Source organism: Pleurodeles waltl, chromosome 7 (genome assembly GCF_031143425.1).
Source record: "Pleurodeles waltl isolate 20211129_DDA chromosome 7, aPleWal1.hap1.20221129, whole genome shotgun sequence".
In the NCBI taxonomy this organism is placed as follows: domain Eukaryota; kingdom Metazoa; phylum Chordata; class Amphibia; order Caudata; family Salamandridae; genus Pleurodeles; species Pleurodeles waltl.
This window is the reverse complement of record NC_090446.1, coordinates 77,995,302-78,020,171: the sequence shown is the minus strand read 5'-3', so window position 1 is coordinate 78,020,171 and position 24,870 is coordinate 77,995,302. Positions and strand designations below refer to the sequence as shown.

Sequence of the window (24,870 nt, the reverse complement as noted above, 5' to 3'; positions counted from 1 at the left end):
GATAAATAGGACATTCCAAGAATACTATGAGTCTTTGTATACCGCCAACCCAGCTCCCCCTGGCCTCTGATCGGAGTTCCTCAGAATTTCCAACTCCTGCGCCTGTCTAGAGAAGATCACACTCAACTGACAGGGCCCATAACGGAGGAAGAAATACGCCAGGCTATAAGGGAGAAGTCCCAGGGAATTGATGGGTTGCCAAACAAATTCTATTCTGCATTTGCATCTCAGCTCGCTCCGAAATTGGTAATGATGTACAAGGCAGCACTAGAATGCAGGGAACTCCCTGAAACCTCGAGCCAGGTGCCGTTCACCTCATTATTAAAACCAGGCCAAGAGCCTACTAAGCTCACCTCTTATAGGCCATTATCGATATTAACCACTGATTATAAAATACTCAGCATAGTCCTCACACAGAGACTTCTCCCATACCTTCCTGAGTTGATTGACAAGGATCAATGTGGGATTATACCTCGTAGGAATACTTCGTTAAACATCCGCCGCCTATATTAAGTGATGGAGGGCTTGCAGCGGCTTATCCAACAGCGGGATGTTATTCCATAGAGTTGAAGCAGGTGTTTGATTCACTTGACTGGGAGTACCTATTTGCTACTCTCAGGAAATTTTATGTACCGGCTGGTTATATAAAATGGATCAAAGTATTATACTCCTGTCCTACGGCAAGAGCTAAGACAGGCGAGCATATCTCACCACCCTACCAGATATCCCGGGGCACCTGACAGGGCTGCCCTCTGTCCCCATTACTGTTCACTCTGGCGATGGAACACCTGGCCCAGAGGCTTAGACAAGATGGTGGGGTTTGGGGGATTTCAGAAGGGGGGTCGAATTCTCACAGTGTCTCTGTACGCGGATGACATGTTACTATATGTGCGTGACTAGAATGATGGCCATGAGCTGATTGGCCACACCCTCAAACAATTTGTCACTATTTCAGGCCTGAAGGTAAACCACTCTAAGTCAATCGCATGCCCATTTCGGGAAGGGTCACGCACTATCACCACAATCCCACTAGGGGTGCTAGAGATCCCTGTTGCCCAACAAACATTCAAATATCTTGGGGTCCAAATCTATTGTTTCCCAGATTACCTAGTAGAAGGTAACCTGAATAAAGCAATAACAGCAATGAGGTCTCAGATCAAATTCTGGACCTCCCTGCCCCTGTCAGTGGCTGGGCGCATGGCATTAGCCAAGATGGTAATGCTTCTCAGGTTTTTGTACTTTTTTGTAAACCTCCCAGTTCGAATACCTAGGTTGACTTTCAAAACACTGAACATCTTACTGACAGAGTTAATATGGGCCACAGGGCGCTACAGAATCAGCCTTTAAAAACTGCAGTTGCCCACAGGAGAAAGGGGAATGGGGGCGCCTGATTTCTTGACATAGTGTATAGCAGCACAACTACAATGGCTGACCTACTGGTTTGCGGGAATAAACCTGCACGAGATAAATTACACTCAGAAACTACTGGAAAGTGGTGAACTTCAATCCTTGTTATTGCCAGGTAGACTGCAACACACTAAGCAGCTTTCCCTATTGCTGCAAAACGCATTGTGGTATTGGCGGATGATGCTCAGGCTGACTAGGACCATGGCCCCCTACATGACAACATCCCCCTCTGTGGCTTTCCAACCCCGGTTGGGATACTAGCTATGGCAGGGTTGCAGCACTTAGAAGTGAGTGGTTTTTCCAGTTTGGGGGACCTCTTCATGGAGGGCCATCTTCTCTCACGCAGAGAGCTTATTGCCAAAACCCAACTACCTGGCACTCACTTTTTACTGCAACCCAATTTATTACACTACATACAACACCAATAGACTACCTCCGGGGCAGAACCCTAGACTCATTCCCTAATACAAACACTTTATGACATGGGATCGGGGAGGCACTTGATCAAATGGCTATACAAAGCACAACGTACGGGCTATGCCATAGAGTTTTCCCCACTGCAGGAAATATGGGAAACAGACTTGGCACGTCCCCTGCACAACAAGAAATAGACCTTCCTTAAGGAGCACTCATCCCAGATCCCCTGCAATACACAATTTAAATGTATCCAATTTAACATTTTCCATAGAGCCTACTTGACCCCTTAAAAAATACACTCCCTATTTCTAACTGCCAAATCCACCTGCCACTGGTGTCAAATAGAGGATGCTGACCTACTCCATATGTTCTGGGCCTGTCCGTTCTTGAAACATTACTGGGATGCCATCCGTAGCACACTCTGTGACCCTACTGAGCTCTCCTACTGGGTCACAGCTGACCATTGCATACTGGACCTGCAACCTAGATCCTCGAGGGTGAGTGTAACGGCCAGATTTGTCGACCTGGCACTGGTACTAGCCAAACGGTTAATTACAATCCACTGGAAGACCCCCAATACCCCGTCAGTCCAAGCATGGAAGTCAGAAGTACTTCACTGGGGGGAGGCGGAGGATGCAGCTCTATACAGAGTAGAACAAAGGGGACTGCGGAAACGCCCAATATGAATGGAGTGGCAGATGTTACAATGATATTAGGGGATATACAGGAACATTCATAGGGCATAGGCAACAACAGGCCAAACTGAGCTGGTTCATCCCAGGAGAAACACTAGCAGACCCCATGACCACCTCACACCATCACAATTTTAAGGTTTAAACAGGATGATCTCCCCCCTGGATTCTCACCCCCCCCCCCTCGCGAATCAACACAGACACGGCCATTAAACTAAAAGGAGCATTAGACAGGCCAAGGCAAGTTTGGTGGGGTAGGGGGTAGAAGGTTGTTTTAATCACAGTTAATTAGCACCAGATAATGTACTATGTCGTAATACCTAGGGTTGTAGCACAACCACATCAGTGATGGTAAATAATTGCTTAGACATGTACCGGCTAACAAAATTGACATTTCCGCGACATCACGCTTTATTGGCTAATGGAAAACATGTAAGTGATATCTCATGGGGAGACGAGCATAGGATATAACCGCAAAGATAAAGAACGCTAACTACTAGCAATTGTGTACATAGCAGAGAACATAAGTTTAATGGTTCTACCTCTTGCTATGATTTATCAAGTTATTCCTAATTCCTATCACTTGCTTTAAACATGTTTGGCTGACAACAAAACATATATAGTTATACAGCGTCTTTATAATACAGAATATATACTATGTACTGATGTTTGGAGCTATTGTTACTCCAACATACTGAAAGTGCTGCTACATGTTTCATACTAATAAAAAACATGTTTGGAAAAAAAAAGAGTGAGACCAATGAGTAACAAACTGGCTGTGAAGTGAGTGAGGAGAGCAGATTTTTAACATAACCTTCTGGTGAAACCAGAAGGTAAACTGATGCTCACGTTTGAACATGACACACAGCTTTTGGAATGGAGCCATTATCTCTTGAAAAGCATGTGGACATGTAAGTGTGAGTCCTGAGCAGAAAGGCAGTTTTCAAACACATGCTGCTTTTTTTGGGCATCATAGCTTTGAGAGATGCAAGACGCATTTAATTCGTTAATAAGTCTCTTCACTTCTGCACCTTTCACAGGCTTGAAATTGTGACTCCCCAGGTGTCTCAAGTGCTGAGACTTAGTTCAATTTCCACTGAAGAGTATATAATCCTGGCACTCACCAACGCTGTAGTGCTTAGGCAGTTCCTTAGTTGTATGTTTGTTACAAACTCTACAGTTGGATATTTTATTGCATATTTGCTACTTTTGCATGTTTCATTATTTTGATGTTTCCCTTAGCTCTATGTCCTGGTCACTGGCAGAAAGCCCAAGCAATGGTGCATACTGGTATTAATTTCACTATAGTTTTGTATAGCTCTGACTCTCCCGAAGTTTGCTTCAAAGCTCTTTACAGGGAGCAAAAGTTGGGTTACATGTGTTCAAGGTTGTAGCATCTGTTGTCGTAAATGTTTCTAATGAGGTGGTGGAGAGAACGAGGGATGCTGCTGCCTGAAAGAGGCTACAGCACAAACAGTACAAGAGATGGCACTAGTATGAAGTATTATTGGTCAGTTATTGGTAGTGCAACAGGTACAGTGGCTTAGAGCCCAATGCTATAAAGCGATGGGTGTGCCCAGTTGTGGTTGCCGTTTATTGCCCAATGGGGGCACACACCCTGGATTTATGTGTCTGAAGGTGGTTTTATGTATGATAATGAACAAAGGGAGGCTAAGTGAAATACAGTTTTTGACTGGGATCACACAATTTGGACAAGCAGGGAAGCCAACCTTGATCCCAGATTTCCAGTTGCACACTATGGGGGTCATTCTGACTCCCGCCGGCTGCGGTAACCGCAGGGCCGGCGGGAGCCACCGAATGACCGCACCGCGGTCAAATGACCGCGGTGCACATTCTGGCTTTCCCGCTGGGCCGGCGGGCGACCGCCAGGAGGCCGCCCGCCGGCCCAGCGGGAAAGCGCCTTCAACGATGAAGCCGGCTCCGAATGGAGCCGGCGGAGTCGAAGGCGTGCGACGGGTTCAGTGGCACCCGTCGCGATTTTCAGTGTCTGCTTTGCAGACACTGAAAATCTTTGTGGGGCCCTGTTAGGGGGCCCCTGCAGTGCCCATGCCAGTGGCATGGGCACTGCAGGGGCCCCCAGGGGCCCCACGACACCCGTTACCGCCAGCCTCTTCCTGGCGGTTTAAACCGCCAGAAACAGGCTGGCGGTAAGGGGGTCGGAATCCCCATGGCGGCGCTGCGTGCAGCGCCGCCATGGAGGATTCTTTTGGCCAGGGGAAAACCGGCGGGAAACCGCTGGTTTCCCTTTTCTGACCGCGGTGGTAAAGCACCGCCAGCCTGTTGGCGGTGCTTCCGCGGCACTCTGCCCTGGCGGTTATCAACTGCCAGGGTCAGAATGACCGCCTATGCAATTAAGTCACTGGGTGGGTATCTCTTTCTGACATAAAAATTGAAATGCTTTGCACTTTATTCTTGGAGGATGAGGATGAGATCAGAGCGTTGGACAAAAGACACACACTATGTTACATTTTTTGGCACATTGAGATTTGCCTGGATTTAAAACTGCTTTTGCATGGTTGGCAGTTGTAGCCACTAGGCTAAAACGCATCCTGTGTTTTTTAGGAATGAACTTAGAGACATACCACCCACCCCTCACCCCAAAGAAAAAGAGTCTTGCTGAAATAAAATCTTTTCAGAGGATCATACAATTTGGTCACGCAGGGAAGCTTGGATTGATCCCAAGTGTTCTAGTTTCACAATAATTCAGCCACTAGATGGATATCTCTCACTCCTGTTAAAGTCATAGGTTAATGCTTTTCCTTTTCTTCTAGACGCATGACGTTAGAGCGTGGGTCGCAGGAAGAAGCCACAAGAAAGCCTGATTGTTTTTGGCCAGAGGGTCAGAGAAGACCTCAATCTGAACCAGGTATCTGGCTCAAACCTGCAGTGACTCACCCCGATCTACATTTTTAGGTCAATATATGAGATAATTGTGAGGTACAATACTCCATTTTGTTGTTTTTGTTTTTTTTTGCAATCTTTTTTAGGCAGACAATCCCAATATCCCCAAACCCACCTGAAAAAAAATATCACATTCTAAATTCACCAGCCATCACTGGCATGGATGATTACAAGGGGAGAGATTAAAATACCAATCCAACTGCCACCAACAATGGAGTGTTTGATAAAGGTTACATATGACAATGGGAGTATAAACAGACATCTGAGTGTGCCACAAAAATGCTGATATAGAATTGATACTCTCATCCTCTAAGTGTATGAATTCACCCCATGTGTCCTGTGTTGTTTTGCAGTGCAGCCACTTATTTCACTTTGGAAACTTCACTTTTTACTGCCACAAAGGTTTTGCATGTGTGTACAGGATGTTTTATCTCTAGCATTTTATGCATCTACTTAAGTTTCTGGATTCAACCTAACAAGGTTTGAAACCATTGTCCTCTTAGACTTGTTGTGTATGAATGAGTACATTTAGGCCCTGATTTATACTTTTTTTGCGTTGCATTTGCGTAATTTTTTGATGCAAAAGTGTTGCAAACTAACACAATACAATTGAATTTTGTAGTTTGCGCTGCTTTTGCGTCAAATGCGGCGCAAAAAAAGTATAAATCAGGGCCTTAGTATTTAAATAGGGACCTTTATGAGCCCTGATCAAAGAGTTTGACTCTTTGGTCATAAATATAGAACGAAACATGTTGGCGCCTTTATGGAAGATTGAGTGCTCCTTATACATTCTTATCCACTGTACCCTTAATTAAGAGAAACATCTTTCGGTGTACCTTGTGGAACTTTCAGTAATCTGGATTCCTTTCCATATCTACCAGTTAAGAAATCCCACAAAAAAAGAAGTTGAGTCCATTGTAGCAATACAGTCTTATCAGCATGGTGAGGCTACCTATGAGTATGCCACAAGAAGTGGGCGAGATTTCCTTTTCCTTAAACACCTATGTACCTTGGTAACTTATTGTTAAATTGTCACTGTAATTGATATATTGTATTCAAAGGGAGGATGTGTGATGATTTCTCATTTTAACCCTCACTCGCCATTTGATGTTTGCAGTTGAGATCATTGCAGGTCAAGCTGCACCATGCCTAGTGTCCTGTCTGGTAGGAGCCAATTAGCAGACCTCTCACTGAAGATCATGGTTCTGGTTCCCCTACATGGTACTAGTATTTGCAAAGTCTTTCTTTGCTCGGGCAACCAATGTAAAATGATATGTCAAAATCTGCTAGGGTAGAGTTTACTGCCCTTAGTAACAGAAATCTAAAAAGGTATAGAAAAGATGAGTATAAATACTTAGGGCATTATTACGAGTCTGGCGGTCCAAGGACCGCCAAACTTGTGATGACAGTCAGACCGCCGTACTCCAGGCTGTCTGACTGCCACATTACGACCCTGGCGGTTGGACCACCATGGGACCGCCTTCACCACTGGGAACATGGTTCCCATTGGGCTGGCGGCTGTTGGACTCGTGGTGAGCCACGGCGGCACTGAACTCATCCCTGCCATTCTGATCATGACTTCTGTTTCACCCAGCCTTTCCATAAGGCTCTCTCTTGCCCAGCAGCAGAGATATGTCTATGGTAGAGTATAGTGAAAAGTAAAAAAACACTAGTAAAATATTTTTTGTTAAATATTAATATAAATTAATTTTACATATTTATGTTAAATATAGAATAAAAAACAATAACTTAAAAAATAATTAAGTTGTTTTGCTGTGTTGCTTTACACGAAAGATGTGAAACATGGCCCTCAATGGCTCAATAGATTAAAACATAGTGCAATATACTGAAATATTCTAATGATTTTTGTATTGTAAAAATATCTACAAAGTTTTCATACAACACAACAGAGCAGCCCAATTTGCTGCCCTTTGTTGCACAAAGGAAAAACCACAGCGCAGAACCATACCTACTAAGAATGGCCAGCTTCTCCTGTCATCTGCTGAATGCACTGGTGCCCTAAATAGCCTGCCTTGTGTGGTGCAGATTTTGTCAACCTGGTGCTGAGGAGAGGGTGTGTTATCTAACACAGGATTAGTCCTGGAAGCAGTAAAAATGCATGTGCCTAGACAACCTCTGCAGGATCCCATGCATTGTATGTGTGCTGTGGACTTAGGCACACTTGCATTATGTGGCTGTACTGGTGAAACGAAAACATTTCCCCTTGTAAACGATTGTGTCCACAAGGCATTCGATTCTGAAGAAAAGCCTGGTCTGGCTACCTTACTAGATCAGGCTTTACATCAAAACCTATGGGTGTTTGCACAGGTCTGCCCATGTAACACTCCAGTAACTCCCTCTTGATGCAAAGTGAAGCAAAACAGCAGAAAGTGGTTTTTGTGCTGAGGCAAGGGAATCTTTTCTACAGAAAGTGCCTTCTGTGCTGGAATTAAATACCAATGTGCCACTTTGCGTGACTTTGCATCATTGTTAGTCACTTTGTGATAGTTCAAAGCTGTAATAACTCTGGGACAATACATTTTTAACTTTAATATTATTGTAATAAACTAAAAAAGCAATATATGCGCCTTCAACATTTTTTGCCCATGATAGTTTAGTAGTCACAATATTTTGACCATGATATAATGGTGAGGCAATATTCTGGAGTCAATATTATGGTGTAATACAGAAGAACCAAGTTGCTTGTAACTACAGTTCTCCAATGTTGGTACATTTCATAGATTCACCTGCTTGAGCCATTTCCTGACATCTGAGTGCAACCCTCTAAAAAAAAAAAAGTGAAAGAGGTTTTTGAATAGATGAGCTTCTCAATGGGAAGGATGGAGGTTCACTGGTAAATCAATGAAAGATACCTAATTTTGTAAGCAGCAGTAAGTGCTGCAGTATTTGATGCATTTGAAACCGAGATGGTTGTAGACCTTGCGTCACATACCAACAAAATAATCTTTTCCACTTGGTTTTGTAGTTGAATGAGCCAAAGACTGGACACAGTGGGAGCCTACCTGGGCCTCGAGGCGAGCAAACTCAATATGTTCAGAAGACAACCTTGAATTTTCAAGATCGTACTGGAAAACCTAACCTCTGCAAATGGACAGAAGGGCTGAATGTCTGCCCAGAGGCATGAAGAGGGGTTCTGAACATGAAGAAGGGCCTTGAAACAAAACAGTTCTGGACACACAGGCTATTAGTATGATACAACATCATTCATGTTTGCCTTTAGCAATCACCCTTAAGATGAAAGGATGCAGTGGGAAGGTTTAGGAAAAGGTAAAGCCCCATATCATCAAAAAGGTATCGCTCTCAGAACATTGGAATGTTGAGTGCTCAATTAAAGACAATAGAGCAGCGGCCTATACGAACTGCTATATGCCCCCTGCATTTCAATGTCTGAATAGACAGCCTCTGCCTTTCTCCTTCCCCGCCTCTTGACAATATATTATTTAGGCATAGGACACTGAAAGCCAGAGGTTGTGCAGAAGGAAACAAGTAGCATTCACCCTTCACTCTTAATGTAGCTCAGTGACACTAGTGCTTCAGTAGGAGGGAGGGGTGAATGCTGCTCAGCTCCTGGACCTTCCTGGCTTGGCTGAACTACAAAAAGCGGTTCAGCAAAGCCGGGGAGAACCAGGGAAGTGCTCTGAATTTAGGGAGATGCTGGGTCACACTGCCCAGTTCCATAGTAGCTACCCATCCTGTTCCAGCACCTTTCTACCTCTTACATGCATCATCGGTGTTGTGTTGACTACGTGCATAAGTACTAAGTAATTTTGAAACCTTGAGAGGAAAGATCCCAGACAAAAAAGTTATTTACCTTCAGCAACAAAAGCTCTAGTGGATACTATCTCATTCCCAGATTCACCTTATGAGTAGTCTCCAGGCATCATACTGTATTCTTCAGCAAATTCTTCAGGGTCACCTTCATCTGCCTGGGATGAGACATCATGGTAAATATGGTGCCAACTGGTGTGGCAGAGTCAGTTATTGGAGTATTTTCCAGGAATCATTTTAATCTATGAGGAGTGCAACCGAGAGAGCATTGCCATCAGGGACAACTACAGGATATTGTGGATTTGATGAATTGGGATCCTACTGACCACTGCACTAAATAATCAGGGAGGAGAAAAAGCAAGGAGGAATTTTCAGGAATCTTCAGGAATCTTCAGGAATTTCTATCAGAAATATTGTTACCAAAGGTAAGTAACTTTTCCTTCTAATAGATACTTGTTCACCAATATTTCCTACATTAAGAATGAATCTCAAGGAAACATCCGCCAATAGGTGGATTAGGGTAGTGTTGCTTAAACAACCAATTCATGCATCAATGCAACTAGTAAAATATTAGTCACTGACTTTCTGAGCTGTGAGTCAATGATGTTTTGCAAAAGTACTTAAGGAGTACTATGTGGCCGCCCCACAAATATGAACCTCAGGGACTGATCCTACTGCTCTGCAGACAGTGAAAAGCGCGACGGGTGCTACTCCACCCGTCGCACGGCCGCAACACCGCCGACTTCATTTGGAGCCAGCTCCCATGTTGCGGCCCACATCCCCGCTGGGCCGGCGGGTGGAAACTCTGTTTCCGCCCGCCGGTCCAGCGGGGATGTCATAATGGGCACTGCGGGAGTGCGGCCGCATTGGCGGCCGCACGGCGGTTACAACTTGGCGGTTGCCGCCCGCCAATGTTGTAATGAGGGCCTTAATATCACTTTTCAGTGATATCTCTACAATTTCACATTGCATCTTTATTCGTTTTGACCTGCAATTATCCAGATAAATATTATATATTTTTCTAAACACTGTGTGGTGTATTTTTGTGGTGCTATTTTGTGTTATTGTATGATTATTGCACAAATACTTTACACATTGCCTTCTAATTTAAGCCTGACTGCTCGGTGCCAAGCTACCAGAGGGTGGGCACAGGATAATTTGGATTGTGTGTGACTTACCCTGACTAGAGTGAGGGTTCTTGCTTGGACAGAGGGTAACCTGACTGCCAACCAAAAACCCAATTTCTAACACATCTCACATGACCCAGAACGTCACTTTGAGGTAACTCACAAGACGGCCAACACATGGAAGGTGATCCTCTGAAGAGCCCATCAGCAAAGGCTTTAGACCTCCCAATGCTAGGTCGAGGAGCCAACACAGCTTGTCTGTTGTGTATAGTAGATGGTGGTGGAGTTATCCTAAAGGACGTCCATGGTGCTGCTGAAAATAACAAGAAGGAACGCCCTGAATGCAAGAGTGACAGCCTAAAACTACAACATTATTATGTAGAGCTGCTGTTCCAATGCAGACCAAAAACCCTGTGCTCCATTTAGTCATTCCACCAAATCGAGGATGGGTCTGTAACCACAGCAGACTATGGCTGCAGGAGTTGAATGGATGACTCGACAAGGGTGTTGGGAACACAACCATCAATGCAGGTTAGCAAGAGCAAAGTAAAAAAAAAATCAATGAGCCATGGCCACCTCAGAGATCACTGATGGGCCCTCATACAGAATCTGGAGTTCGGGACCACTCCACTGCACAAAACCATCAAGCCTGTATAAGATGAGCAGAAACGGGATCTGAATCTGATTCAGAAATCATATTCAGAATAGCTACAGACCTCGTTAGAGTTTGAAAAGCCTCCTTATGGATCGCATCTAGCACTACACCAATGAAAATCAATCTCTGTGTTGGATGTGGTGAGACTTCTAGGAACTGAAGGCAAAGCCAAAGATGTGCAGGAGTGTCATGGTAATTTCAAGATGTATTGAGCTATGAGGCTAGCATAGGTGGTCTTGTGTTTACCAGTCAGTCATCCAATTATAGAAATACAAGGACTCCTGAACACCTGAGCAAAGCTGCCACCAGGATCAGCACATTGGTCATCACTTGATTGGCAGCCTTCACATTTAATGGCAACCTAAACTAATAGTACTGAGACCTCACTGTGACTCAAAGGTAACGCTTGTAAGCGTGGAAGAGTGCTAGTTGAAAGTAGGCAAGCTGGAGTTCCAGGGACCCCATTCAATCCCTCACACTGAGGACCAACAGAATCTTGCTCAGGGACCAGAATAGGTCTAAGGCCTCCATCCTTTTTGGGGAATAAGAACTAAAAGGGATAAAGACCCATGCACCTCTTCTTCAAGAATGTCACTATATGGACTTTTTGTTCAGCATGGCAAGAACCGCGACTTTGAAGATCAAGGCTTATATAGGAGAGCACTTCCTGACAGAAGCAGTCTGGTCCACAGGAGAGTACAGGAAGGGGAGGGTTTCATCTTCTGGATAAGCTGGAGCATCCAGTGATCCATTGTTATTGTCTCCCAATTGGTGGTTAAATGGGAGACCACCTGATGCTGGTGAAAAAACGGAGGAGGAGTCAGAGAGGTTTTGAGGCATCAGATTCTGAAGCCACAGCTGCTAGTGATGTTGACATGCTTTAGGTTCAGCCCTGCCACAAAAAAAGAAGAATGCAGTTGCTGAGGGTGGCTGAAGAGGATAGGACAGCTGCTCTTGCTATAAGTACTGTTCCCCAGAAGAGCCACAGAAGTATCAGTACTATTGGTGGAACCGCAGTGGCAGGGAGGTAAGGCTGAGCTAGTGCTCTGTGGCACAACTGTTTTACAACATTCCAGGAAGGAATGGGTCTCTCCTCAAAAAAGTAGCTCAACATCAAAGAATATGTTAATTAGATGTGCTCGGACACCTCCTGAAAATCCTGTGGTGTTCATCCAGACATAACTGCGCAAAGCGGGTGGATTGAGTCACAATATCTGCGGATTTCAGTCCACATTTCAAAATCTGCTTGGAAGTGCCCCAACCATCATTGATCAGACCTGAAAAATGGTTACTTTCTGTATTCAGGAAGTCAGGTTACAAGGATTTTACCAATGAACGTGTGGACATAACATCCTATGAGGCACCTGTTGTTGTCATTTCTCCCTCACCCAAAAAGTTTTTACCTGTAGAGACAAATTTTGTCAATTCACAGTCTGAAAGGTCTCTAAGGAAAGCATGTGGATTAAATCTAACAGATGAGACTTGACTAGCAGACTCTACCGTACTCAAAACCAATTTATATCTGGTAGTCAGAGCTCGCTCCAAGACAGACTCATTAACTGGGAGCAACAATTCTGCAACTGCCAAGGAGAGCTACTGGGTAGCAGTCAGGAAGTAAGACTTTTTCTCATCAGTAGTCCAGGGCAATTTCCAATGCTTCTACTGCTTTCTATGCCACTGACATAAAAGAGCAGCTATCTTCTCGAGCAGGCTCATATGAATAAGGGATGTCTCCTTTGTACAGGTGTCGAGGCCACTAGTGTTTTGTAGGTCTCAGTATAAGACAGAATCCATATTGTATGCAGGAAGGAGGTTTTTAGCCTCCAAAATCTGATTCTAATTAAGCTTTGATCCCTAGGACTGTGGTCTGCCAAGGAGACACTATCATCATTACCTTTTCCACATAGATAATATCTGCCAACTTCGAAGACAGAAGATAAACCGAAATTCTATAGTATAGTTCTAATGATGATGATGTCATAAGTAGTACCAAAGACACAAGGGTTGGTGCCATGATAGACAGATTGTTCCCCGGACACTGCAACAAGGCTGGAGCCTGTAGAGCATGAAGAGGCATGGTGGCATTGTCAAAGCTGCTAGAATCATCAAACTTGCAGCGGTGGGCCCACCCTTGGAAAGTGGACCAGAGCAGAGGGGGTCATCCTGAAGATGTCTGGCATAGTCAGTGGAACTGCAGTCTCTGGCTTCATCTTTTTCAGAATTGGAATTGGAAGAAGAGACTAGCATCAGAGAAAAGCATGATGGTTCCATATGGTCTAAGCACGACCACTTTCTCGAGGAAGAAAAAAAGTTCTTGGAATTCCTCTGGTTTGTTTGTGGCATGACCCTTTACAGGATTATTTCCTGTCTGGTAATTTACCTGAAGGAGGTGATAGACACCATAATAGGCTGTCCCTGTGGGCATTAACAGAAATAATTTAGCCTGCCTCTATCTGGTGGCTTTGAGGGGGATACATCAAGAAGCAAGAGTCTCAGATGGGTCACAGTCAGATCCAAGATACCACAAACAAATGTCATAGGGATCCGATACAAACATGTTTTTACAACATTTTCTACAGTGTTTGAATCTTGTTGTTGACTGCTGAGGAATCTTATCTGAAAGCCACTGAGAGGAGAGTTGGTCTTGTGTAGATGCTGAAAATCAGTGAGTTATACCAGGCACCTGTTGGCACCAAATCTAAGGTAATGGGGATGATGAAGCCACTGTCAACACCATGTGGTACAATCGGGAGGGGCGGGAGATCAAGTACTGGCCTGGAGTAGATTCAAGAGTTGAGGAATCTGCAGGAGAAATTATCCTTCACAGCAGTATTGGGCGTGAGCATCAAAATATTTGTTTTGCAGCATCTGGAACTGTGCCCACAGACATTTGGCTAATAGCTTCTGAAAAGATGATTCCCCCACCTATCCATGGCAGCATCTGTTATAACCAATCTGAACTGTTCAGTCTGAAAGCTTAATCTGACTGAAAGGGGCCTTCTCTGAGTCCACAATCAAGAGTCATTTTGGATGTTCCATTATCCAACCAGGTTTGGCAGAGTCTACTCCATCTACCAGGGAGGTGGAGGACATTACCTCAGCCAACCTGACGGACTACTATCTGTCAAATTTAGAGATGACTGAAGCATCAAGGTGAATGGCAGAATGAAGGAGAAAAAAGGAAGAAAATGAGAAATAAAACAACATCAGAAATAGTCTGTCTGAAGGAGTTGGTATGGTATCTTTTTTTGAGCTAGAACTGAATTAATGGCAGCAGAGACTGCTGAAGGAATGCAGAAATATGCTGTCTAAAGGCACTTGCACACTGTCAGCCCACCCGTGCTTACTCACCAAGTGCTACCAGAGCCATCGCTGTTCCCAAATGCACTGTAGGAGCCGTCGTCATGCTTGTAGTTCAGCTCCTGTTGGTATCCTTGAGGAGAAAAGGATTATGTTAATGCTGAGGCACTTTACATCAGCTGTTCTACAAGAACCCAGGTGCCTGTCTCTCGACCTCATGGCAGCATTGTTGTGTTGGTTTCTGCTATCAGAAGAAGTAGAGGAGCCACTGTGCAACTGTGGCATTGTATTGGTTGTTGTCTGTAGGGGTCAGACAGGTGCAGACAGAGGGGATTATTACAACTTTGGAGGAGGTGTTAATCCGTCCCAAAAGTGACGGTAAAGTGACGGATATACCACCAGCCGTATTACGAGTCCATTATATCCTATGGAACTGGTAATACGTCTGGTGGTATAGCCGTCACTTTACCGTCACTTTTGGGACGGATTAACACCTCCTCCAAAGTTGTAATAACCCCCAGAGTATGGTATAATAATGAATCCTTTTGAAATCTAAAACAGGCCCTCCAGTGGTACTAGTCACTCAGGTAAATATGACATAGGCTTTTATCCTAGACAAAAAAGGCCAATAAGTTACTTACCTTTAGTAACAAGATTTCTATGAATTACCATGTATCTTCAAGCACATGCCTCACCATATGAATCTCAACAGATGCCAGACAGGATCTATATACTTTTCTATGAGCAGTAGCTCTCCAGTGTCACCAGGTTGCACCATGCATCTCTTGTCATAGCTCCACCTACCACAGTATTGACAACATCGGCAAATAGACAACACTCTCTGGTATCAGTTTATTCCCTTTTTTTTCACCCAACTATGCAAACAGAGGGGAACCACTCAAGCTAGGTGACAGCAGAGTGTTTTATATACAGCATAAATCAGTTAGATACTGTGAAATCTTATAAGGACAAGCACTACAAGGGATGAGGGTGAGAAGGCAGTGAGAAATCTGCTTAAAGATGTAGGGCCTCATTTAGAGTTGAATGGAATGAGACTTTGTCAGATCTGCTGTATTACAAGAGCTTTATATAATATGGCACATACAATTAAGTGGAGAGGACGTCCATCATAGATAAATCCAGGATTTGTGAAGCTTTGCAAAGCACCTGTGAGGGTCTCATGTCGCAGAATTGTAGGCACAGGGAGATTAAGGACCTAATTATGTCCTTGGCGGTAAAAAGCACCTACCACCGCAGTGACGGCCACCAAAATAAGTCACTGCGGCTACCATCCGTCCACCAGATTATGACCACAGCCGGACTTCTGCCACAAGAAGGGCGGAAATCCATCTGTGATCATACTGGTGGATGCTGGGAAGGTGGCGCTGCTACAACCAGCACCGCCACGCCAGTAGACCGCCTCCAGCCATATCATGACCTGTGATATGGCCTGGCGGGGTTCCGCTGGCGGGCGCTGCTGTTGGTAGCAGCGCCCCTTCCTGTTCCCTGCCGGAAGACAACCTGGAAAAAAGAAAGTTGGGCTTCCAACAGGGAAGGGGGGTGGGGGTGGGGTGTGTGTGTGTGTGTGTGTGTGTGGGGTTGTGTGCATGAATGTGTGAGTGTGTGCGTGAATGCATCTGTGTGTGTAGTGTTGTTTGCATGGGTGTATGCATGTGTGTGAATGTGTGTATGAATGGTAATGTGAGTGCGTGTCTGCATGTCAGTGTGAATGTGTGTATGTATGTTAGCGAGCATGACTGGATGTATGCGTGTATGAATGCGTGTATGCCAGTGTGAGTGAGTGGGTGTATGCGTGGTGCGTGTCTGCGGGTGTGTGCCTGTAGGGGGGGGATGGGGGATCGGAAGGGGGAGCGTGGTTGAAGGTGGTGTGTGGGGCGTCTGGGGAGTGTTTGGGGGATGGGTGAGCCACCTACCAGTGACAGGGAAGGAATGCCCTGTCACTGGCAGGGCCTACCGCCCTGGTTTCCGTGGCATGGTAGGCTGGCTCATAATGCCGCCGGCGGAACTACTGTATAGTGGCCGCTGGGCTGGAGATTGATATCTCTGGCCCAGTGGCCGATACCGCCCTGGCGATCTGAGTGGAGCTGTGGCCAACCCGCAATTCTCATAATGTGGCGGTATGTACCACCAGCCTGTTGGCAGTACTGTTGCCACATTACCACTCACCACCGGGGTCATAATGACTCCCTAAGTGACTTGCCTAGAATCACCAATGTTGAGCCGACACTGAGACGCAAGCCTGATTTCCTCAGTTCCAAAGTCAGCAGCTCAGGATGTTGCACCACACCATCTCCCAATGTTTGTGACAGAGTATCCCATCCTTTAAACTCTAAATCATGCCCATACTATACACCAGAAATAGAGTTATAGAGAGAATGCAACTTATTTTACTGATGGATACATTTTCCTGCAGGGTCCATGTCTTATGAAAGAGTCCCAGAGCAGTACCCACTGGGAGGAGGGTCCGGGTGATGTTGATTAAACAAGAAAACAATGCAGAAAATTCTAGTCCAGTAGGCATCATTCTTCTGCACACATTTGCCTCCAGGCAATAGTGCGTGGGAAAGATCTGCAGAGAAAACCATGTGGTCACCAACCAAATATCACTGAAGGGTATTTGGTAAAAATGGTGATAAATGGAATCCTTGAATTGGTCTCAGGCACTGGTAATTAATCACTCTACATCAAGTCTATCATTATTTTACACACCATGTCACCTCAGCTGGGACCCAGCAATATGCAAATCAGACTTGACTCTGCTCCAGTGGGAACAGTGTGAACTGCTAGATCAAGCTCTCCCTGAACCGAAAAGCAAGCAAACCAGAACCTGTTTTGCCGCTATTGAGGCTCATCAGCCAGATGTAGCTTGGTTCCAGCGTCACATTGTGCACCGGAACCACGTCTAGGCATTTGCTTCCCAGTTAGGGTGACAAAACCACCAAATATCAGCCACTGGAAGTTGTTTGGGTCAAAGCATTAGACTGCACCATGGCCCTCCAGATATGTGCACAAATACAAGCCACTGGGTCTTTCTTAACCGAAGAAGAAAAGGTCTTATTGCAGAGTGAACCAATGAGACATGGTATACTTGGTTACTGCCTAACCCTTCTTCATTCCAGTGGAAAGCTGGTCATCCACACAATCCAATCTGTAAAATGAAACATCCTGCTTAGATTCCAGGTCCAGGCGAAAGGCAGATACCTACTTTGGCAAAGAGGAAAGGCAGGTATGCAAGATCAACCACACATAAACAAAATGGTGAAAGGAGGCTAGACTAGATGGGGGGGCAAATTCCATAGCCTATGGGCCAAAGTAATCACCACCAGTAATGTAGTTTCCAGAATAAAATGACAAATGCAACTGACAAGCATCTGTACAGATGCAGATGCCATATGAAAGATCAGAACTAAATTCATTATCCACTGTAAAACAATGAAGGACAAGGAAGGAAAGATTTACAATGAAACCTTTAAGAATTTGGGCACCAGGAGTGGCATTGCCATTTGACTGTAGAGACCATCACCCCCTGCTGGAAGTGTGGGAAAAGAAAGCACAGAACATTTGAGAGGGAAACATGAAGGGGTCTAAACCTTTATCCTGGCACCAAGAGTTATGTTTTTTCAAGCATCCGGTTTAAAAAACTGACTTGGTGGCTCGTCCAAGCAGCTAAAATTGCATCCGCCACCTCAGAATGAAGACTGAATAACTTTAATTAGCACTTCGGAATTTAAATCACCTTCAAGAAAAGCATAATCAAGGAAAATGCATAAAGGAAACCATGAGACTTATTCCCAAACTGCATTTTGGAGTATGGTTATTAGCACTTCAGTAACATTAACGCACTACAAAACGTTATTCACAAACCTACGTGTGCAGTTCTTTGCTTCCACCTCTCCTTCATCTTATGAGCGTAGATCTCAAGCCTGCTTGAGGAGATCTCTGTACATGTGCTTCTATGTTTTAGCAGTGAATGTGGAAAGGACAGGGAAGTGGCTAGAAAATGGTGTGAATAGAAAATACTTAGTACTAAGGGGGGGGGTGTTTGGGTGGAGAGAGGAAAGGTTAAGGGAAAACAAAGGGAGAGATTTAGGCAGGAACATTCAAACATCCACAAATCTATCAGCTCCATCTTTATTCACAGACTACACTGTTGTAACAAGGCCAATTTTCCATCTCCAAAATGGAGGCACAGCCCAGGGAACAATTTCTGATAGCCAGTGGATGTTCAGGAGAGCTAGCCGTAAGGGGGAAGGCATAAACATTGCACAATCAATGAAGCACCAAGCAGGCTGAGGTGATGGCCTATACGTGCAAGGCTCTACCCTTACTGGAACAGCAGAATCAGCAAGAAGGGAGTAGGACTGGAGAACTTGCTGCTGAACTTTTGACCACCCCTTCAAGTGAAAGGAGCCAAATAATTGCTGCCAGGAATACTGGGAGCTTAAAAAGTTACAAAGCTGAGGGAACTGCTGGTGAAAACGTTTTTTTGGAGAGGCAAGTTCTAGGGAGCAGCCAATGCATGGCTATTTTGAAACCACTCCAAGGAGTAGTCTCTTTCCTCCAAACAGTTTCACTCCTTCAAATGGCATATCCATCAATGTTGTCTGGAAGCTTCTGGAAAATCCTTTTGAATGCATCCAATTGAGCCAGTGCAAGGTCCTTTCTTTTGCCACAAAACATGCCATAGAGTCAGCCATGTAGGTCTAATCCACATTTCAGAATTTGTTTGGTAGCATCAAGATCATACCTAAAATGTTGAAATAAGCCCCCTAGAGGTTCAGAAGTATGGCTACCCATAGCCAGTTTTGTCATTTCCCATATGGCATGGGGATATATTGCTCAAAGAGGCACATAGTATTGGCAGTGGCTAAGACTAGACCACCTGATGTCAATACTTTGCACCACATAGAGTCAATACATTTGGTCTATGATAAGGGTGGAAAAGGTTATCATTTTTCAAATCATCCCCCTCACCTACTGAAACTCCACTGTTGGCATATCAAGATCATTCTACCCAAGGGTTAGGAAGGGGACCATTTTGGTGGCTCATTAGGAGCCTGGGTGAACAACAACTTAAGCATACTGCTTCCTGATGGCCTTTGGATGCAGGGAGTCAAAAGGAATAACATGTCAAGGGACGGCAATCCCTGTGCCAATCTAATTAGGATTGGACAGGTACCTCTGTGAGTACAGATAAATTAGATGTGACTTTTGGCCAAGTCTGCTTTACACGCTTAGTTGGATATTCAAAATATTATGCAAGGCACAGAAAAAGAACTTGTTATTAATTACTAATATTTGCTAACAACAAACTTTTAAAAGTTTTACTTTCCAAAAGCAAACTCCCACAGAAGGAATTTGTTGAGAGGTATGAGTTTTAGTTACCTGAGGGCAAGAGTTATAGGCCCTCATTACAACCTTGGAGGGCGACGGAGGCCACCCGCCAAGGTTGAACCACAGAAGCGGCCGCAAACCCGCCGGCCGCATTACAACATCCCTGCTGGGCCGGCGGGCGGAAACAGAGTTTCCACCCGCCGTCCCAGTGGGGATGTCGGCCGTGACATTGCAGCCGGCTCCTAATGGAGCCGGCGGTGTTGCGGCCATTCGACAGGTGCAGCTGCGCCCGTCACGCTTTTCAGCAGACAGTGAAAAGCAGGGTGGGGCTGTGCCTCGGGCCCCTGCAGTGCCCCTGCCAAGTGCATGGGCAGTGCCGGGGCCCCCAGGGGCCCTGTGACTCCCCTTCCCGCCAGCCTTTCCATGGCGGTCTCCACCGCCATGGGCAGGCTGGCGGGAAGGGGAGTCATAATCCCCAGGGCAGCGCTGAAAGCAGCGCTGCCCTGCCCTGGCGGATTATAACCGCCGGGACAACGACGGCGGGAAACCGCTGGTCCCGGCAGTGTGACCGCAGCGCTACCGCGCGGTCAAAATGTGGTGATTTGTACCGCCAGCCTGTTGGCAGTATGATCGCCAAAACAACCCTGGCAGTCTTCGACCGCCAGGGTTGTAATGAGGGCCATAGTTACATGAGAAAACTGTAACTATAACTGATGAAATACTGTGGCTTTCAGTTTAAAATGATACGTTGTTACTGAACATTTCACCCAACTATAACATTACTTTAATCTTTTTATCATTTTTTTCAGTGAATATATATACAGAAAATAAGTGTGTGTATATATATATCTATATCTATAGACATATATACATAGATATATATATATATAGATATAAATAGATATGGATAGATATATATAGGTAAAAAGTCAAAATAATTAAATTTCATTTGGGTTTCTGTTTGAAGTGCCTGCTTCCATTATTTCCTATGGGAGGGTGATGACCCTGTAAAAAGGGTCAGGTCCAACAGGGGATGTTGCTGCAACAATGGTAGTCATGTGGGGTGCTAGACTTACTACTGCTCCTCTTTGGCAGCAGTAACTTTACACTTGTAAATTTTGCTCGCTCCGTCTTCCATTTCACGAGGTGGAGACATGTAAATCTTCGCTATTGAGCAACTTTACATATTGGGTTTGTGAACAGTCCAAAGTAGTAAAGTTACTGAAAAGTGTAAGAGAAAATGAACTATGAATCTACATGTGCAGATTTACCTTTGTGAATATGCCCCATAGTATCCATCCCTAAGGGCATCAAACAGTGATGCAGCAGTCAGTGTCGGCTCCCTCACAATGCCGAAGGAGCGTCGCCCCCTGGCTAAGCCAGGAGATGAACAACAAAGCAATATTTTATAATTGTTTTATCTTTCATCTGCTGGCTCAGCCAGCAGCGTGTTCAGGGTGGGGCGGGGCTGGGCCATGGGAGGTTGGAGGGGCGAGGAGTGAAGTGCACTAAGTCTGCATGTGTGTTTGGCTGGCTGTAGGAGGCTGGCCTGGTTTGTAGTGGGTACCTAAGGTACTTACACCTTATACTAGGTCCAGTTATCCCTTATTAGTGAATTGTAGGCAGTGTCTAGAAGCCAGGATCTCTATGGGTAGTGTGGATGAGCAGCCAAGGCCTAACTAGGAGACATGCAAAGCTCATGCAATACCACTGTGGTCCCACAGTACTCACACACATGAAAGAAAATACTCAGTGTTACAAAAATAAATGTACTTTATCTTGGTGACACAAATGCCCCAAAATACCTTAGAGACTATACTCCCTCAGGAGGTAAGTGATATACACAGTATATACACTAGAATGCAGTAATAGCTGTAAAAACAGTTAGAAAACAGTGCAAATAGTGAAACTCACAATAGTTAGAAATGGGCCTGGGGGAACTCAAACCATATTCTGAAAAAGAAGAATGTGAAAGTCAGTTTCCCACCTATGCAAGTGTAGTGTATAGAGAGGCGCTGGGAGAGTAAGAAAACACCAAAGGTCAGTACTAGAACCCACCCCAGAGCCCAGGAAAGCAGGAGTAAATCACAGTAACTTTCCTAGAACACACAAGAACACGTGACAGAAGATTTTGCAAGAACCAGAAGAGACTGCAAGACACCAATGATGGATTCCTGGACCTGAAGACCTGTGGAAGAAGGGGTCCAAGTCCAAGAAGCACTGAAGAGTCCAGGGAGAACAGGAGCCCCTGATAACCTGGATGAAGGTGCAAAAGAAGAACCACCAGTGAAGAAGAACAGTCAGTACTGCACCCAAGAAGATGGATGCGGGTTCCTGGTTGGTGAAGATGATGTCCCATGCTGGATGGATGACTGCAGTCTGGTTTGTGTCACTGGATTCTGCCAACAAGCCTTGGCACATGCAAAGCTTGCGGTTAGTGGAAAATGGCACTGTCAGGGACCAGGAGGAACCTGGTGGCCTCTACCCCAGAGTGGGAGAGAGTGGGGGTTGGGGGCTCTCAGCAACTCAGAGAGCCCTCAGAAGACCAGGCAGCATGCCCAGGAGTCCCACAGACTAAGAAGGTGCAAAAGGAGGCCCATGCAGCACTACACAAAGGGATCCCACGGCACCGGAGAACCACGCAGGAGGCTGTGCATCGCAGGATGGAGTGCTGGGGGCTGGAGCTGCACAGTGCACAAAGAACTTCGTGGAAGGATGCCAACAAGCCTTGGCAACTGCAAAACATGCGGTGCACAGGGGTACTGTCTTGCGTGGGGAGGCAAGCTTTTACCTGCACCAAAGTTGGAGGATAGTTGGACATCAGGACCATTGGGACCATTTCAGTCCACCACCTGTGATGCAGGATCCACGCCACTCATCAGGAGAGGGGACTCACGCAGCCGGTTCTGGGTGCAGAGAGGTGCCTGCTGAAGCAGGGGAGTGACTCCTTCACTCCAATGGAGATTCCTTCGTTCTTCTGGTGCAGGCTGAAGATAGGCTGTCCTCTGAGGATGCATGTCTGGGAAACAGTTGCAGGTGCTGGCAGTAGCTGAAGATACAATGTTTCAGATGTTGTCTTTGCTTCTTTGTTGTAATTTGTGTAGTTCCTGGAGGGTCCAGATGCAGTTTCTTCGGTAAGAAGGTGAAGTAAAGGATGCAGAGGATTCCTGCTGGAGTCTTGCAATCCGAATCCGAAAAACCACCCAAGATAGAGACCCTTAATAGCCCTGAAAGGGGGATTGGTCAGCTACACAGGTAAGCACCTATCAGGGGAGGGCTCTGACGTCACCTTCTGCAACTGGCCACTCAGATGCTCCCAGAGTGCCCTGCCAACTTGGAATTCAAGATGGCAAAACCCAGGGACACTTTGGTGGAGCTATGAGCACCACCCCCGGGGTGGTGATGGACATTTGAGGGGTCACTCCTCTTTCCTTTGTCCAGTTTCACACCGGAGCAGGGACTGGGGGGTCCCTGAATCGGTGTAGACTGGATTATGCAAGGAGGGCACCATCTGTGCTCTTCAAAGCAGTTCCAGAGGCTCTGCGAGGCAACCCCTCCCATGCATGTAACATCCCTCTCCCAAAGGAAATCCATTGTTTTGCCTTCCTGGGATTGAGCTGCTCAAGCAACAGGAGGGCAGAAACCTGTCTGTGAGGTGGCAGCAGCTGGGGCTGTCTGGAAAACCTCTGAAGGCTGTAATGGCAGGAATGGGGGTCCTCTAAGAAGCCCCAAGAGTGCATGGAATCATACAACCAATGCTTGTGAGAGAGCGTAGCTTATATAATCTATATTAACATGAAATGTTTATGAATTAAGGTGTGATGATGCCGCATAGAAACTATAGTAATAGTAATTTTGCATAGACGTGCGCTTGAATAATGACCACGATGAGTGGCCACCAATGTATACGCGAATTAATAATGATAATCAAAATGTTTCATTACGTTTGAAGAAGTATTACTAACAGTTGCATTATTAAAAATTTACTGGAAACCTCATAGGCCTTAAATTAGCATGAGCCAGAGTTTAGCTGCCTGGCTCTCATATTAAATGCATTTTTTAATTTTTCAGTATGCTGACTCACAAGGGGCCATGACCCTGCTTGTTCTTTTTCTCCAAACTTGGGAGATGAATGTAACCATGTTAGATCCGTTCTCAGGCATATTTTCTATGCCCATGGAATAAATGTTAAAATAAAATTGAAACAGTGTAGATTAATGTAATGTACAAGGTCATTCAAACCGGTGAAGACAATGGAACTGCTGACCAAAAGATGTGCAAAGAATTACAAAGGGATGAAGTCACATGGGACGTGCCACCTCTGAAGACGTCAATTACGAAGACCAATCAAAGACTTGTAAAATAATGTGGGGTGAAGATTAGGATTACCTAATGTTAATTTGATAGGTTAAAGATAGTGGGGTATAACAAACGACCAATAGAATTTCGGGGGAATGTACTACGAAAAAGGGATAAAAACCCATGTCACAGGGAGGTCATTAGAGGTGGGTTAGGGAATGCTATTGATTTTATCCAGAAACTTTGTCACTCTGTTTGGTTACTCGAGAATTTATTAAAATCATCCTTGCCCTTAGTATGGCCATTTACACTTTTCCTCCTTATGAGGGAAGTGCCTTTTGCCCCAGAGCTGAGTTCTGACTGTTGGCGTTTTGACTGATTTGCTGAAGACGAAGACTGAACCTGTGCGCTGACTTAATCCTTGGAGGGTAATTATGACAATGCATTTGTAATTTGTCTGTTTGCTTTTCCTTTCTAGGTAGCAACTGCTTGCTTTTGACAGAGACCATAGCTAGATGTTTTCCAAATTGGTGTTCTAAATTGTTTTGCATGAAGCCCAACATGCGAATGCTAATCAGTGGTTAGGACAGGGGTTCATGAAACTGACGCAAATAGACAAACGACTAAGACTATGCTTTGTTGAAACTGACGCAATATTGACACTCTGCTAAACTTGATCTACTGTATGTTCACGCCGTGTTATGTTCTGATGTTTGTGATTCTCGCTTTAATGAAAGCTTATCAAAGTTGCCATATTGTGACTATGTTATTATGTTTCTTAGTGTTGAGATTAACGCATTTGCTATTATATTGTAATTAATAGGGAATAAAAATTCATAAAATTCTACTAAACAAGGTGTGGTTATTCATGGCTGAAAGGTCATAGTAGCGTTTTTAAATTGATTAA

At 45.0% G+C, this 24,870-nt stretch overlaps 1 protein-coding gene across 2 annotated transcripts in view; it reads right to left on the bottom strand.

The window, feature by feature from the left end:
• The window catches only part of LOC138303678 (alpha-2-macroglobulin-like protein 1), a 400,879-nt gene that overhangs the window by 137,151 nt on the left and 238,858 nt on the right, over nt 1–24,870 (bottom strand). For both annotated transcript variants that reach the window (XM_069243004.1, XM_069243005.1), the window contains exon 25: nt 14,361–14,442. In XM_069243004.1, coding sequence (XP_069099105.1) covers nt 14,361–14,442 — 82 coding nt within the window. The remainder of the gene's footprint in view (nt 1–14,360; nt 14,443–24,870) is intronic.